Consider the following 17,403-nt stretch of genomic DNA (forward strand, 5'->3'; position numbering starts at 1 on the left):
CACAAACGGACTACAGCCTTCACATTGCAAGAACCATGGATGTTTTTAGTCATGTTTTCTTCTGTGTACTTGAGAGATAACACTTAACGGTTTGTTGCCTTCGCTGCATGTCGGTTCAATTGCCTATCGCCTAATCACCCAGTGAGGAACTTTGACTACAGCTCAATGCATGATTCCCTGACCTGAAGAGAAGTAGACTATACAAGAATGACTTAACAGCTGAATATATGCCATGTAGCCGAGCCTTGGCTGTCTAAAAACAATGAACTCCCCCCGTGACAAGGAACTGGCACCCTTATCTCGGAAACACCGACTCATGGCTGCAGCTATGCCCTGTGAGGACAGCCCATTAGCCGGTAACACTTCCAGGACTGATCGCAATGGATTAGGGGGACTTGTTCACTGTTTCATATGTGGGAGCGGAGTAACACCAGGGAAGGAATTAGGGTTACAAGTGACATATCAGAAAGAGAGGGTTCCCTTTTTCCCGTTCCTCCAGAATCAGGAGCCAGCCCCGGGTGCGTGTGAAGTGAGCCCGGATGGACATGCGCTGGTGTGCGCCGTGTGCCACTGCTTTCTGACGGAGCAGTGGAACTCATTCGAGCGGAGCAGGACGCCCATTGAAAAGCGCATGTACTGGTTAAAACGTCCGTATCAATGTGACTCTCGGCGGGTCCCACAGGAATGGAACATGTCTTATGATATGGAGAGGAGAATCAGTGTCGGCAGCCAGAATTACGAAGGGGGCGCAGAGTCTGATTTCTCATCCTTCTCTGAAAACGAAAACATATCAGACCAAGAGATGGATTTAGTCGAACGAGCTGGCAAAGACAAGTGTCTGAGGGCATCTGGCAAATCACCAAGAGACAGCAACAGAAAAAACAATGTCATCAGTGTTAAAAACAGCCCCGATTCGCAGCGGGCGATCCGTTACCCCATGGGTGTTTATGGGGCGCAGGGATCTCCAAAAGCGGAGAGTGTGCTGCCGGGGAGGCGGGGTGCTAAAATTATGAATAATGCCTGTCAATCATCTGAATCTCTGGCAAAATCCCAGGAGAGATTCCCTCAGCGATACCACGACAGTCCACTCTCTGACGCACCTGTGCAAGACAACGGGGTCATTATGCGCAACAGGCGATGGCTGGAGGAGGGGAATGTCAGACATGTGGAGCCTCGTCAGATCCAGCGTTATGCCGACAGCAGCTGTCCTTCATCCAGGCATCCCTCCCTGCTGTTCCGAGGAAGAGGCAAAGATCACTCCAATGCTGCGCTATCAAATGTTGGCACCGCTGCTGTCACCAATAAATGTAACATGGGTGCCCAAAGGAAAAACATCTCTGACAACTCTGATGATGATGATGATAATGATGAGATTAACATTACAAGTGATGATGACAGGGACAGGTATGAAAGCAAAGCAACCCCAACAACTCACCTCAGACCTGCCAAAGATGTGTCATCAAGAAAGTATGCCCAGACACACCAAACTTTGGATTCCTGTCCAGCGGAGTATGTGTGTTATATCTGTGGCACTGGACTTAGACCTGATGCTCATTTTCAAGTAAGTGTTCAGAAGCAGGAGCGAGCCCAAGGTGAGCCGTTCTTTCCCTTCCTGTGGCTTCACTCCCCTCCCCAGGGTGCAGTACCCATCAGTCCAGCAGGTACCACCCTGGTGTGTGGCAGCTGTCACACCTCGCTGATGCAGCAGTGGCGGAGCTTCCAGCTGGCTGATGTGCCTGTCCTGCAGCGCCTCTATGTTGTTCCTCTGAACCAGTCCACCAGCTCTTTCCATCCTCCCCACATTACTCCCCAGGAAGGAAAATCACCAGAGCCTATGGACTGCACACCTGAACCCAAGGCCTCCCATGAAGCCTGTTTCCTCTGTGGTCAGGAATGTGGTGGGGATATGAGAGTGGCATACACACAGGCTGGTGTGAGCAAATCTCGTGGTGCGATGTATTTTCCCTTCATCAGCATGCTCCCTTGTCCGCCTAATGCCCAGGGTGTGAGGAACGGGCGCGTGCACTGCTGCCCCCCATGCCATCTAATCCTGGAGGAGATCTGGGGTGCATATAGACTGACCCTCAGTGAAGATCTTATTACCTCTGTCAGCTCCTTTTTGACCAGGTATCATGCTGCGGTGGCTATAGAGGGACCTGGACCTTCCCACTCCCAGACAGGTGTGACCTCACACTCTGGCAGCTCAGTGTCAGTGTGTTACCTGTGTGGAGCCGAGCTGTGCGCAGGACGAGAGTACCAGCTGCATGTCAATCCACCTGGGCGCTGTGGAGAGAGGGAGCCCTTCTTCCCCTTCCTCACAGTGCACCCTCCTGCCCCATGTGCAAAGCCGGTGGACTCCACAGGCCTGGTGTCGACCTGTGCCCTCTGCTACCATGACCTGCATGCTCAGTGGGCTCAACATGAGAGCAAGGGCCTGGGTGTCTCCACTCATTCTCTCTCCAGTTTACCCAGTGGTACATCCCAGCCGCCCAGCTCCCCTTGGGCCAGGCAGTACAGCTGTGAGGACTTTGTGTGTTTCTTTTGCAGGCAGGAGCAGCGCAGGCAAGGTAGACTGTGTGGTGTTACTGTGGCCAGACTACCCGTGTTTCTATATGCACCCCGCAGCACACGCATGCTCCTGGTGGATGATGGGAAGAAGCTTGTTATTGGCTCGTGTGTGGAATGTAAGGCTATGGTGCAGGTGGGACAGAGCATTCAGCAGGACAAGGATAGGGCTGGACACGGAGCCTCAAGCAGTGAGAGGAAAGAACCAGAACCGAGCACTCCACAGTCTAGACACAAGGTAAGACCAGAGCAAAGTACCGAAATGACATGAAACAGCTGAAAGTACAACTGAAAGGTTTCTCTTCTTTTGTCTAGTTTCACATTTCACTGAATTTAATCATGAGCTTGGTTAAAATAACTGTTTTTTCTCATCTCTGTACTCATGTTGTATTTCCACAGTGCAGTGCAGGCTGTATATGTCCTGGTATAACCTCTGAATTGCACATGACAAAGGAAAAACAAAAACATGGTGCAATGCCTTTTTGTGACTGAGGACTGAATTGTCAGTTTTTGTTCATTTTAAGCCATTGCAATAGTACTGTATAACACAATATTATTATTTATTGACCTTTATTTAACTAGGAAAATGATTAATAATACACAGACATACCCTTGATAAGAAATATGACCCATTTATCACAACTGAAACACATGAATGAACATTTAGTTTTGGCTTTATAAACTACAAAATAACATAAATGATAGCTAATATATATAAATAAATTACGGATGATAACAGAATGTACTAGAAATTAAGCACTTTGAGAAAAAGAGGAAGCAGTGAAGCATCAAAGCTGTGGAAAGTGATGTGGAAGCAGCAATCTTATCTTCATCCAGCTGTTTTACTACCGGTGAATGGAGATGATAAACACAGTTATGCAAAATGACTTTGGATAGCTCATAATAATAGGAATTACCTCAGAGGCCATTATGTCATGACTATGAGAAACTTACCTCCACCTATTTACTATACGGTACAGAACTACTACTTAATTATAAAGATGAGATAAACTCTTGTAAAAATGTTTGCATATGTGGCTGGAGAGTGAAAGCCTTGCTAGGGAGGGAGGGAGGGAGGCAGAGACTTGTACACTTGGAAAGCAATGATGAGATAAATGTGTTAATCAAAAGTCACTTCTATAAACAATAAAAGAAAACCATAAGTATCTGAAAGGCCAAAGCCAGCCTGTTCTTTGCTGCATGTGTGTGTGTGTGTGTGTGTGTGTGTGTGTGTGTGTGTGTGTGTGTGTGTGGGAGCGTTGTTTATTTGAGTGAGTATGACTGAGTATGTCTCACCCGGCGTTGAGCAGTTTGTTTTGATTACAGCGGGCTGAGGACCTTTTTTTGAAGAAAGACAGTTCAGTTAGTTTACACTGCATTTTTATGTAATGACACATCATGGTGTATGTACAGAAAAAGAAATGTTTACCCTTTTGTAAAATAGCATTATAAGTGATATAAAGGCCTGTTTTCCTCAGCTATACAGTTACAGAAAATCTAATGAAGATGTAGTTTAACCAGATTAACATTGCTGTGATTTTTACATTTGGTCAGAAATTGATTTATTTGTCAGTACAGTTGAATCAAAAATGTTGATGAATTTGTGTGAATTTGTGAAATAATTGATCAGTTATAGCTATTAACACCATAATGAAACAATATGTTCTCCTCTAAACAGAGTAGCAAAGGATGTCAGATGCATTTGCCTCATTACGATAGCTGTGTGTTATGCTTTGTTATAGTAAATAGTTCATGACAGAAGGTTGCATGTTAATGTTGAAATAAGTGAGTTTGATGAGTGAGGATGCTTACATAGGTGGTCCAGATGGGCTGGCTCAGGGAACAGCACATCTACACAGATGATTCTGTCATCTGCTGCTTTCTTTTCCCCTTTTTCTTACTTTTTTTGTTTTGTCTATTTCCATCTCTTCCCCCAGCAACACACAGTAAACCCCTTTCCCCTTGTTGATAGTAGTACAACACTTTACCAGATGATCAAGCGGACACAAGCTGAAGCCTCTAGGATGATATGCAGAACCATTTGAGAGCAAATGAGGACTGTGATGTGTTAATGGATACCCAAGGAGCATTAAGACGGTCAGTTGGACCAGTAGAAATCTCTCTAGTGCAAACAGCCAATGCAGTGGCAAAACAGTCATGTTGGATTTTTTCCTTTAATCTCCATTTTTGTATTCCTATTGTTTTTACCACGTGGAGTGTGGATGCAGTATGAAAGATTCAGAGAAATCTTTCTTAAGATAATTCAAAGGGGAGTTCACTGCTGCTTAGAATTTTCTGCAAAATGATCATAAAAGGAAAAAAGCAGTTGTTTCATTGTCCTTGTGGCATTGCAGATGTCATTCACTAGCAGAGGCATTGATGCATGAGAGCTGAGACTGAAGCTGGGGTAAATAACTATAAAATGCTTTCTTCCCACTATGCACCATACACACCAACTTTGACGTTAGTGCCATCACCTTTGATGGAGTGTGCACGCTTGCAAACACAAATACAGACACACTGTTAAATTATGTATAAAGTATGTAAAAAAAAAAAAAAAAACTAAATGTAGCTCTGACAGACAGTGAATCTCCAAGAACATCTGTGAATGCCTTTTCACTCACACCAGCTGTCTGGGACTGATCAGCTAAACCTTGCTCTGCTGTTTATAAAGAGGATGGCGTTAGAGGTATAGAACTGTTTTGGTGTTCAACCTCAGTCTTTGTTATTTGACAGAGAATTTACTCACGCCTCAGTCTCAGATGAGCTTAAAGTAACCATGAGTGAGAAGATACTCCTGATAGAGAGTAAAGTGTAACTATGGTGTAATTATGGAGTGTAACTATTTACTGCACTGACAAGGCAGGGCCATCATGGGATGGGTGGGTTGGATGACAGGGGTGTTGGGGTGGAGTGGGTGTTGGATGGCCATTTTGGCCAGGGAGAGTTGCAAGTGACACAGCCAGTTTTGGGCTGAGTGAGCCTGTGACCTCATGGCTGTTAAAGTGCCAGAGTAAGAGTGTGTGTGTGTTTGGGATGGGGGCGTGGGTGGGGGGTGGGGAGTATGTGGGTAAGGGGAGATATGAGAGGGCTGTGGGGAACAGGTGCTTTGTCCTCCTGTGTCATGCTATATGCCTGAGAGGGTCTGTCATCACTAGGGATTGGGCTGTCAGGAGAGAGTACCCATCTGGTTCTCCTTAGCTCATATGCCTGGTGGAGGGCACTGTGCAAAGATAAACATACACCCACATACAGTATTCTATTCTATTCTATTCTATTCTATTCTATTCTATTCTATTCTATTCTATTCTATTCTATTCTAGAGTTTTTACAGTGTTTGTAAATGCTAGATGGATTTGTAGATTTTAACCCCTGGACATCTATTGGATCACTGGTGACCCTTCTAAGCATGTTCGTAGACCCCCCCCATAAGACCATGTTTCTGTAGTCCAGGTTGTCAGTTAAGATTTAAGGAGTCATGTTTAATTTGGATTCTAATTTATTTATATATTAATTAATAGTGTTCTAAACGGGTCTGTTGTGGTAAGAGGGAGCTAAGCCGAAAGGCAAAGCTTTTGATTTACTGGTTGATCTTCATTCTGACCCTCACCTATGGTCATAAGCTCTGGGTAATAACCGAAAGAAGGAGGTTGTGAGTACCAGCGGCCGAAATTGGTGTCCTCCGCAGGGTGGCCGGGCTCAGCCGTATGTATAGATAGATAGATAGATAGATAGATAGATAGATAGATAGATAGATAGATAGATAGATAGAGGGACTCAGAGTAGAGCTGCTGCTCCTCCATGTCGAGAGGAGCCAGTTGAGGTGGTTCAGGCAGGGGTGTAGAATTGCGTAGGGACGCCAGGGACACGTCCCTACCAATATCCAGCCACTACTGTGTTGTCTCTACCAATACAACCGCTGTCCGTAGTGTTTAGTCAATGATTATGGCACACAAAGGGTTAATAGTCGGTCTCTGCTAGAAGTCCCGCCTCTAACCTAATTATCACACTCCGATTGGCTCTGCGGTTTTGCTATCATATATGTGATTGGCCGTCCCCGCTGTTACTCCAACTATTTGTAAAAGCTACAGTTAACCACTAGTTGGACAGGAAAAAAAAAGTTGGACCGGACAGGAGGCAGTTCCTATCTCCAACCGCTTAGCGTAAGTTGTCAACATGTGTGCATTTGTTCTGCATGGGTCACGTCAGCTAGACGGATTTGAATATCAAAGGTGTCATTTACATTTATAGTTGGACATGTGTCTGTTTGCCTGGATGCGCGTGCCTATATGTGTCCGTGCGTGCAGGGCCAGTTCATGGCATAGGCTGATAACTGATAACATGATAATTTCTCATTAATTGTCTTAAAAAATAAAGAAATGAGAGGAAAAAAAACCCAAACAACAACCCCCCGTGATTTTTGAGGTGAGCTCTCCCAGACCGGTGCTCACTGTGTGTGTGACAGACAGAACAGAGCTGAATGACAGACAGACAAGTGAGGAACTAAACATCCAGGTAAAGGATGGAGAGTTTATCACCATGGAAAGGCCTTCCAAAGCCTTAGCTGCACAGTTTAGAAGCAGAAGAAAGAGGAGGTAGAAAAAATAATCCAATTATAGAGGAATGTAACCTTTTATAATGCTAAAAAACGTTTGTTGTTACTAGCAACAGCTAGCTGAATGGTAATGAAGCAAAGCTGGCTAATAATGAAACGGTAGATGGTTAAGATGTGAGATATCTGCTAAGGTGTGTGGTTTACTGCTGCTGAACTGGATTATATATGTTTCTATCTGGTTTATATATGTTTCTATGTGGTTTATATATGTTTCTGTCTGATTTATTTATATTTCTATATGGATTACTGATAGTTGCCTGTTTTATATATGTTTCTCTGTGGTTTATATATGTTTCTACATGGTTTACTGCTGGTTGGCTGGTTTATAAATGTTTCTATCTGATTTATTTATGTTTCTATATGGTTTACTGCTAGTTGGCTGTTTGATATATGTTTTTATGTGGTTTATATATGTTTCTCTGTGGTTTACTGCGGGCTGCTTTGTGCATCTCCTCTCATGCTTCATGTATCTCCTCTTCATGCCCCCCCCATATGTATGTGTGTGTTTGTGTTTGTGTGCATGTGTGTGTTTTTTAGTGGGGGGCACCAAATTCATATCTTGCCTAGGGTGCCAAAATAGCTAGAACTGACTAACTATGATTGTTTGCTTGTTTGATCAGCTCTACATGACGTGAAATTATGATCACAAATGCAAAAAAACATCAACTTTCAGGAGTGCTGCCTTGGAGCCCTTTTGTGTCCCCACCAATGTCAGAATCAAACCTACACCCTTTGGTTCGGGCATCTAGTGGGGATGCCTCCTGAATGCCTCCCTGGGAAAGTGTTTTGGGCATGTCCAACTGGGAGGAGACCTTGGGGCTGACCCAGGACACGCTGGAGGGATTATATCTCTCGGCTGGCCTGGGAACACCTCGGGACTCCCCCAGAAGAGCTGGTGGAAGTGGCTGGGGAGAGGGCTGTGTGGGCTCCTCTGCTGAGGCAGCTGCCCCCGTGACCCAGACCCGTATAAGCGGAATACGAGTATGAGTTAATTCATTTTTATATACATATATATAAGAAGCATTGTTATTGTATAAACATCTGCACTGTGTAAAATCAGTGACTCAAATTAAATGGAGAAATCTATAATTCAATGCCATTTCAACAATGTTTACTTTTAGTGCAAGTCTGGAGTCCAAGGGGTTAAAGTCAGAATATTTTTTAAACATATTTTGAGATGTATTGAAGACCAAAACTGTAGCAGCAATGGGAGAACACAAGTGTAAGTGATGGGCGGTTCTCATGTTCTCCGTCCTGTTGCCATGTGTTTAATTAGTATGTTGAACATGACCTTTGACAGGTGTGTAAGTATAGACCACCAGCTGACACATGGAGGCTGGTCAGCAGATCTTTCACATAGACTCCAGGGTTATTCTAGTTAACAAAAATTAGCACAAAAGCCCGAACTAGATGAGAAAAATACAGTTGTTTATGATATTACAAACAAAAACGTTGCATGAAACAGAAATAATAACAGTGCAACAATTAAAATAGAATTAGAATAGTAGGAAAATCAGCTTCATCGTGGCTTTTACAATATGGGACCTTTGTATTAGATGTATATTGTATATTGTATATTGTAAATAAGATGTTAGCACAAAAAATTCGAACAAAAAACAAAAATAGCTGAGAAATGTGCAATATGTGTAATGATATAGCATATAAAAACAAAGTTGAATAAAACAGAAATAAAAACTATAACAAACAATGCATCAATTACAATAGAAGAAGAATTGCTTGTAAAATCAGCTGGTTTAAGGTGATAGTGTACAAGAATATATTGACTCTGCACAATATGAGCCTTTTATAAATCATATTGATCGAATGCATTGTTTCATCCAAGCTTTATCAGCATATAGACTAAGGCTCTCCTCAACTGTAACTAAATAAAAAAGCTAACATTAAAGTCGTCAGCTCCTTAAAATGAAGCTAAAACTACTTATGATCACATGAAACAAAACTGGAATAAAAAACTAAATTTGAAAACTATAAATCTAGTACCTTTCTGTGAAGCACATGCCCACTGATTAAGTTTTTGCTCTCAATATCACTTTTGTCACTTTTTGTGTTTTGTCATATATGGGATGATTGATGTAAAAGACTGACTGTGTTCTTACTACATGGTCCATATCCTGACCTATGAAGAGTTATTTGCTGTCACAGGAAAAACATGTCGGCTTCCTTACAGTGTCGCCATGGAAGATTTATAGCATAGTGAAGTTAGGGCAACATTGCACATCAAATCAGGATGTGGAGTTGAAAAGGGAGAGAAAAAAATTATTCTCAGTGAGTTATTGGAGTAAAAACAAGGGAAGAAAAGACGAGTGGGAAGCCCAGAGAAGGTGAGGGGGTTAATGGGATTTAAATTGCAGCCAGAGGAAAACAGAAGAGAACGTCCCATTTTCATCAATTCATCATAGATGGACATATTACAGAATGTTGGCCACATCACTTCCCTTACCCAGAAAGGAGATTGCATTAAACCTGTGTTAATTTAAGGCATGTGAGGTCTTAAAATATGGCGTGAGCTGTCCTATGCTTTGAGTGTATGTTTATGTTGAGCCAAAACCATTCATATTGCGTGTATCCAAAAAGTCTGCAGCTGTGCCTCTTTCCTCTTTCCAGCAGTGGAGTCAGACAGACAGCGTTGCGTTTAACAGGGAATCCTCTGGTATTTGAGGGGCTTAATTTCAAAGCTGCTGGAGGTGGGTTTTGATTTAGCACTTTAAGCTTTAATCGCTCTCTTCCCGCTAGCATCCCTCAGTGCTGCATTCTTGCCCATATCTGAATGGAAAGATTAGATCCTGAAACAGATGAAAATCATGCAGTGTTTTTTTATTCTTTCTTTTTATAATACAAAGGCTAATAGTTTGGATATTTTGCATTGTAAAGTATGCTGTCAGTATTTTAAAGGTATTGGCAGGGTTCCTACGCAAGTATGGAAAGTATGGAAAAGTATGGAATTAGATTTTTTTATGAATTTCCAAGTCTGGAAAAGTATGGAAAATGGAAACAAATGTATGGAAAAATATTCATGTTTCCAAGACTGTTACCACTGTTCTATTTTCTAAAATATAAAATTATGAATATCTACAAAAAATAAATGGATTGATCTGTTTTTTTTAAGATGCTTGCTAGTGCAGGTAAAATGTTTGTGTGAGAGCACATACAGAAGGCTACGCATCCCAGAAGACATGTGGGCAGATTGACAAGTTGAAAGCCCAGCCCTCTGCTCTTATCCTCCTCCAAATCATTTTAAGGCCCGCCGAGGTGTTGTCAAGTTTCACTGCTACTTTGACAGACAGGTGATGTCCACATACTGTTCGTGAGCGAGCTATTCAACATGCCTTGTATGATCTTTGGCAGAACTCATAATGGGTAGATGTAAATTCTCTGATGACTGGCTCATAAATCCCAAATATAAAGACTGGTTGGCTGGTTGGAATTTTTTTTACCAAGACATCTGGAAATTAGGGTCTGGAAAAAGTATGGAATTGTGAAATTTCACATGTGTAGTAACCCTGTATCGGGCTGGAGGTATATTTTATTTTTTTATTCTCACTACATCTAATATACTTAAAGGTCTGTGTTGTGTAGCTACAGTATGCGTGTCTGATGTAAGTTCTTACTAACATCACAGTGCATATTTGTGTGATTATCAGATACAGTATTTTTGTGATAAAAACCTATATCCTGCAAGCAATATTTCAGTGAGTCAGTGAGTCTACTGAACGGCTTTGTTAGATTTCAACATTTAGTCATCCTTGTAGCTTAGCTTTTAGTCATGTTTGCCTCACCATTGGTCTGATACAGCTATTATTCACTATGAAAACACCCCCAGGTTGTGGATATATTAACATTATTCATCTTAGTCGATTGAAATTTGTTAGAAACCTCCAATATGACCAGCATTTAAATGTTTAGTTGTAACACGCTTGCTGTATTTGGCACTCACAGAGGCTGGTTAAATCTGACATGGATAAAATCTGTATTTTCATGTAGTTCACTGCAGGTGTGACCGACGTACAAAGACATACAATCAGGGGAAAATTAATTTGAATGACAGTTCAGGTGGGAAACTCCCTTAGACATTGGAGCTCACAATGTAATTCATTTGTTATCTTTGTTAATATTTGCTCAACTGCTAACCCAGAAGGCATAGGATTTCCCCCTGCTGAATGTTTTAATTGGTTAGCAGCCCAAGTGGGTGAAAATGTGCCAAGTGTAGTAACATGCACTTAAATGGCAAAATTCCCTACAGAGAAGAAAAAGAGGGAGATGACTGAGTAAAGCAGGGTTAAAAGTTTCCCTGCGTTGTATGTTGTTATGGGAGTAAATACTGTCATTGGTGCAATCAATACATTGCACTCTGAAGGTTTCTGCCTTCTGTTTCCTGGAGCCCCTACTGTTGATGTCTTTGGGGAAACGTGGGGGTTGAGAAGGAACTTTGAGTTTTGGGGCCTGACGATGTGAAACTCTTGGCAGTCTAGTTGCAGTTTAGTTTGCGGCAGAAAGATGAAGACCTGTACTGACCTTTTGAGTCGAGCAGAAAGTGGATATTGATGTGTGTCCAACACCTGGGAGCAGGGTTAGCTAAGGCCTTTTATATTGGCTAACTAAAACAATGATTCACTTCTTAATCTTTGTTCTTTATAACTAAGGAAGATTCACTATGTGTGAACTAGCTGAAATGATGCCGCTGCCAACTGAATTATTTTGATTCGTCATTAGCACCACATTATTCTGGTGTCAGATCACTAAGGGAGAGCTCTCCACTTCCTCATCATATTCTAGTGTAGTCTCTCAGATCAGGTAGCAGTAGAAGTGTATTGGATCATTTCATTCATAATGATTAGACCTCCTTGTTGGACTGTGAATATACTCTGCTTTAATTGACATCTATTGTCAGTTATGTTATACCTAATATGATGGGAAAACCTGCAGTGTATGTTTATGAACCTACAGGGCGCATGGTGCAACATCCAAAAATACCTTTTCATCTTTTTTATTGAAGATGGAATCAAAAATACCTGAAAACACCTGTTTGACTGTGCAGTCAGACAGCATGGGGCTTTGGTTGGTATAATGAGAACACTTTAATTTATCATAAATTTAGCCAAAATATATAATGTCATTGGCAAAAACATTTTGAGAAATCTGACAGATAACCTCATTTTCTGATATTATTAGTACTGTGCAAAGACGATTAACCCTTTATTGGGTAAGTGACTATTTTTGGTCATTTCCTCAAATATTAAATATGGGGCCAGTCCCGTGTCTCAGTGAGGTCCAGAAGCATGTTGGGTTTTACAACATTATACAGTGATTCAGAGAGGTTTTATGGACATTTTGAAGCTGTAAACAGTGAATATGAGTGATTTTTTTCAGTTTATGACCTTATAACAGTTGTTTTATTACATGTTTGCTTTTTAGCAAGTGCTGCTCAGATGTTTTAAGGCAAGAGGTGGTAGATGACAATGTCTATGAGATTAAAATTTTGAATTTCAGAGTATTTCAGTGAGTGCCCTATAAAGAGTTAAGACAAAATATCAGGATCATTTATATGCACAATATTCTCCATAGTATCAGGAGATAATTAAAATAGGATTAAAATCATTGAAAGGATTTTATATCAATAATACAACTAGCTAATGCCCTAATACAGTAGAGTCAGCCAGGTGGAAAGGGAAAACAGAGGACAGTATCTTCCAAAATCCCTCTATGGACCTAGATGTGAAGGGTTTTCTAAAGTGTTTTTGTGGGCACCTACAGCATTTGGCACAGAAATGTGTGAGGGCAATGGGCCAGGTTGGGGATACAGTCTAGTAAATTATGTGTGAACTGTTTAGCCATGCTCCGAGTCATGTGAATGGGAGTACAGTCAGTAAGTGTTTGTATGATGTGGCTTGTTGTCAAAGTCCTGAATGGGCTTTGTGCACAGAAGATAAGTGCTGAGTCGCGTCTCATCATTATTTTGAGTTTTTTTATTTTTTCCACAGTTTTCATCTGTTTTCATGTCTCACCTCTTTCTCATCTTTTCCTGAGCTTTGCCAAATGGATATGGTGTGGATTTAATCACTCCTCATTATGCACTTCTCCTGACTATTTCTCCTTTTGCATTTCCTCTTCATCTCTACACCTTGTATTTAGGGACAACCAGGAAAACACAGAGCCACACCAGAAATAGTAAATACTTTTCCACTAGCTAAAGAACTAGCCTGTGGACTAACTGTAAAATATGCATGACTGTTTAACCCGAGTTTTTTTTTTTTAATTGAGATTTTTGCTAGTTTTTGTCAAATATTAAATATCAACCAACCCAATACAACCTTAAACAAAATTCCAAAATTTATGTTGAAACTCACATTACAATAATTGTAGCCTGGAGGAAAAACAAATGGATTTTGCCGTTCAAGAGAATAGTAACTGTTATTTGTAAAATTGTCAGTGTAATAATGTTTGTCAAGGTCAAACTCCCCTGCATAAGACTATAAGAGTATTGAGATGTTGCATTTGTTGAGATTGTTTCTACTACTTCTACTTCTACTTCTGCCTGTTTTTTTTGTTTTTTTGATCACCTGGTTCAGTAAGACGTGTGTGTAGTATGTTTAGCAAGATGCAACCAGATACTAATGTAAGAGAGTAGTGATGCTGTAAAATTTTGAAGTGTTGTCCTGTCCTACAGTCTGGGTTTTACTGTACTAAACCAGGTTTCACTGTGGTAATTACAGAGGACAGCGTGTAACATAACTACAGCTCAGCTTTCTCAACCAACTGTTCTCCAACACACAGTCATGTATAAATGAATACATTCGCAGACTTGCACTTAAAGACACACATAGTTCTTAATCTCTGGTCACCATCCATGTACAGAACAGCTGTAAATGTCTGTGAATGTGTGTTCTTGTGCACATGTGTGTCTGCCAGGTGGTGGGGAGCATTAGCAGGTGTTTGTTCTCATGCTGGCAAATGCAGCTGGATTGTGCCACAGCTGTGTATGCGTGTCTATGTGTGGGTGTGAGTGTGTGGTTCTGCACCTGGACACAGCTGGAGTATGTGGCAGCACAGTGGCTAAAAGTAGACCTACTTCCTCGCCAGACATTTAACATGTAACTTATGTTCTTGGCTGACTGGATATTTTCAGTGCAATTAAGTGATAGTCATTAGTCTTGCCCTGAACATGATTATCTGTTACTTGATTCTTCCTTTCCATTTTCCGTTTGGTTTCACTTTGCTCTTCCATCCTCCTTTTTCTCCTCTAAAGATCTAAAGAAATGTAAAGAGAGAGAGGGAAGACTCCCTGTCACCTCTGTGTCAGGACAACTGGAGAAGTCAGCTGTGGCCAAAATAGACCTCCGTAGTGAACTAAATATACTATACTCCCTGTTGCCCTACAGGCGGCACACAGACAGCCACTGGCTCCGACCAACCACCCGCTAGATGGTTCCACGCTCTTTTTGACAGCCAACCAGAGAAAAGACAGTGATTAGCATTACTGATCTTCTGGGAGCTTATTTTGGCTGAAGACAACATTCCCTCCTTGGATTACACCCACCTCCCATAAGCATCCGTAAGTCCTGGCCCTGACCATTCCTCTCCCCCCAAATGTCGTCCAGCCACCTGGTCTCTCACATACTCAGCTTGTCCTGCCAGCTCTAGGACAGCTGGGAGGGAGAGAGTTTTGGACTGAGCCTCTTATGAAGTTAGAGGCTGTGATACTTTTGGAAGAATGCACTTCACAGACTATACAGTAGCCCCAACTTATTTAGTATTAGGCATTGTGTACTGTGGATATACTACATGTATAAGAATAGTACCATAACATTGGGGTCATACAGAATTTTAACCCTTAAAGACCCAAACATCCAACGGCGTCCAAAGTCTTCTACTGATCTAAACTGTCTAATACCTGTTGATCCACTAATCCTATCAATCCATGTAAATAATTGGCGTAAAATACAGTTTGTATTGAGGTTCCATAGTGAATATAAAAACATTGTCATCTTCTAGATCATTGATTCAACAGTAAAACCCATGGAGTTGGATCAATGACAGTGGATGGACATGCTTTTTTTCTGTCCAGTTTATAATAGAGTTTGTTGAAAAGTCCCTTTGAAAAAAAAAAGTTTCCTCTGTTTCTGATATAATAACCCTCAACTTCAATCTGATCTTTTATGAACATCTACATGATCAGTAAATACAATATAGGAAAACACATGATTTTCACTGAAACAATGCAAAACAGAGAGGATAATATTACAATAAATAGTGATAAATCACTTCAGAAGGGGTAAATCTAGAGGAAAAAAAAAAAAAATTTGGGAACTGCTACAAAAGTAGCACAGGGTCTTTATGGGTTAAAAAACTTTCATTTTCTTTCAAAAGATGTTGGCAAATATCTCTGATTGCACAAAAGTAGGGCTTAAATGTTAGACTTTTATAATTTCAAATAGGTCCCAATGTATATCGAAAAGTAAATTCACTAGTTATTGTATACGGTGGATTGTACTACTAAAACAGTTAAAGTATACACACACACACACGCACACACACACACACACACACACACACACACACACACACACAAATATGTGATATATTACCTTTCTTATTACAGTTCAATCTGCACTTGTCAGTTTGTTTTGACCACACAAGGAGGGCACTTATGACCTGCTGTTACATAGTTTCTTGTTTGGACCTGATTGAGAAGCTGCCTCTATGTACTTGTTATGCTATTGATTAACATTTGACCCCTGGCAGCCTCAGTGCCTTAACCTTAGTAACAGATGTGCTCCTCATGTTGGTTGGTAACTCAGCGTTAAGTAAAGTTAAGTCTGGCAGAAGGACTCAGAACTTTTTTCTAGGAAGTGTAAACCAAAATATAAATATCTTACTGGCTAATCCATTACCACACTGCAAAAAAGAGGTGTCCAAAAACATGATAAAAACACCAAATCTGAGGAAAAAGGTTCTCAAAACAAGTGAAATATCTGTCCATGCAGCAAGATAATATCACTTGACAAGATTTGTTGAATTAAGATGGTTAAATCTAGAAATAAGCATATCTACAGATGTATGAGCACTTAAAATAAGAAATTAACTCTTAAAACAAGATAAATTATCTAACACTTCTCAATCAATTTTTTTTAAAAAATCTTAGTAAGAACTAAATAATTTGCAGTGTCTGGAGTAGCTAGGACTTTGTGAATTGTTTCCATGGGTGAAAGTCTCCCACACTGAAATGACCATGCTATGAGTCAGAAATAAATGGGTACAATTTCTCCATCTGTGTGACAGATAGATACCACAGATACTTCCCCAAGGCCAGTCATTACTTATTTGTTTCTTTTTGCCTGCTTTCCTTTTTAAGTATGCCATTCGCACTGTTGAACTGTTACCAGTATAGACTTCATGTGACTTTCTGCTGCTGCTAATTTTACTTGCAGGTTACTTAAAACATACCTCAATCTGATCCAAGGCTATGAGACTTGTATTATTCTAACATCCAACCTGCCAACTTGGTCAGTGGCATTTCCCACATTGTCAAGTGTTGTGTGCAATGTGAACTGGTGTGCTAGTCACAGTTAATGTGCAGAGTACAGCCTCAAGGCCACAGTGAAGCAGCCAGAGTGGTAAGCCACTAGCCTAGAATGAACCTGTCACAAATGTTCTCCAACACCTAGGGGTAAGCTGTACTGTTGCTAACAGGATACTACAGTAACATATTGTATCAACATTTGGCAGAGTTGAGGAGACTAGAGCCTATGCTAATAAAGAGAGCCTGTATCTTAATAAAGCCTCTGACACATGGTGTTGAATATGAGTCAAAGGTAACTTAACTGTAGAACTGATAAAAGGTACAAGTTCTTAAAATCCTGTTTTTCCCTTCTTGAAGAGAGCCCCAGTATAAATAAAATTCTGAAGTTGTTATTGAAGTCCACAGAGACAGTGGGTTCAAGATGTTTTTATGCTCTTCTTCTTCTCTACAGGGGGCTGTAAAAATAACACTTGGCTCAAGTTAGGTGTCAGGGGTCTTCTTCTCTCTCTACCTCCTTTCTCTTTCTTCTTTTCCCAGCTCTGTCTTCTGTCCATTTCTCTTCTCTCTTATGTTCCCCATCACTTCAGTGCTCCTCTTACTTTCCCCACCTCTCATCCCCCCCTTTCCCCCCTTTCCCCCCTTTCCCCCTATTTTCACCCCCTCCTCCCCACTCCTCTTCATCTCT

General features: G+C 41.1%; 1 protein-coding gene across 1 annotated transcript in view; it reads left to right on the forward strand.

Annotated features, from left to right (window-relative positions):
• Positions 1-225: 225 nt before the first annotated feature.
• gse1b (Gse1 coiled-coil protein b) overlaps positions 226-17,403 on the forward strand; it is a 165,309-nt gene continuing 148,131 nt past the window's right edge. Inside the window, exon 1 of the mRNA XM_030160375.1 lies at positions 226-2,803. Coding sequence (XP_030016235.1) covers positions 263-2,803 — 2,541 coding nt within the window. The 5' untranslated portion in view covers positions 226-262. The remainder of the gene's footprint in view (positions 2,804-17,403) is intronic.

This window comes from Sphaeramia orbicularis, chromosome 3 (assembly GCF_902148855.1).
Source record: "Sphaeramia orbicularis chromosome 3, fSphaOr1.1, whole genome shotgun sequence".
NCBI lineage: Eukaryota > Metazoa > Chordata > Actinopteri > Kurtiformes > Apogonidae > Sphaeramia > Sphaeramia orbicularis.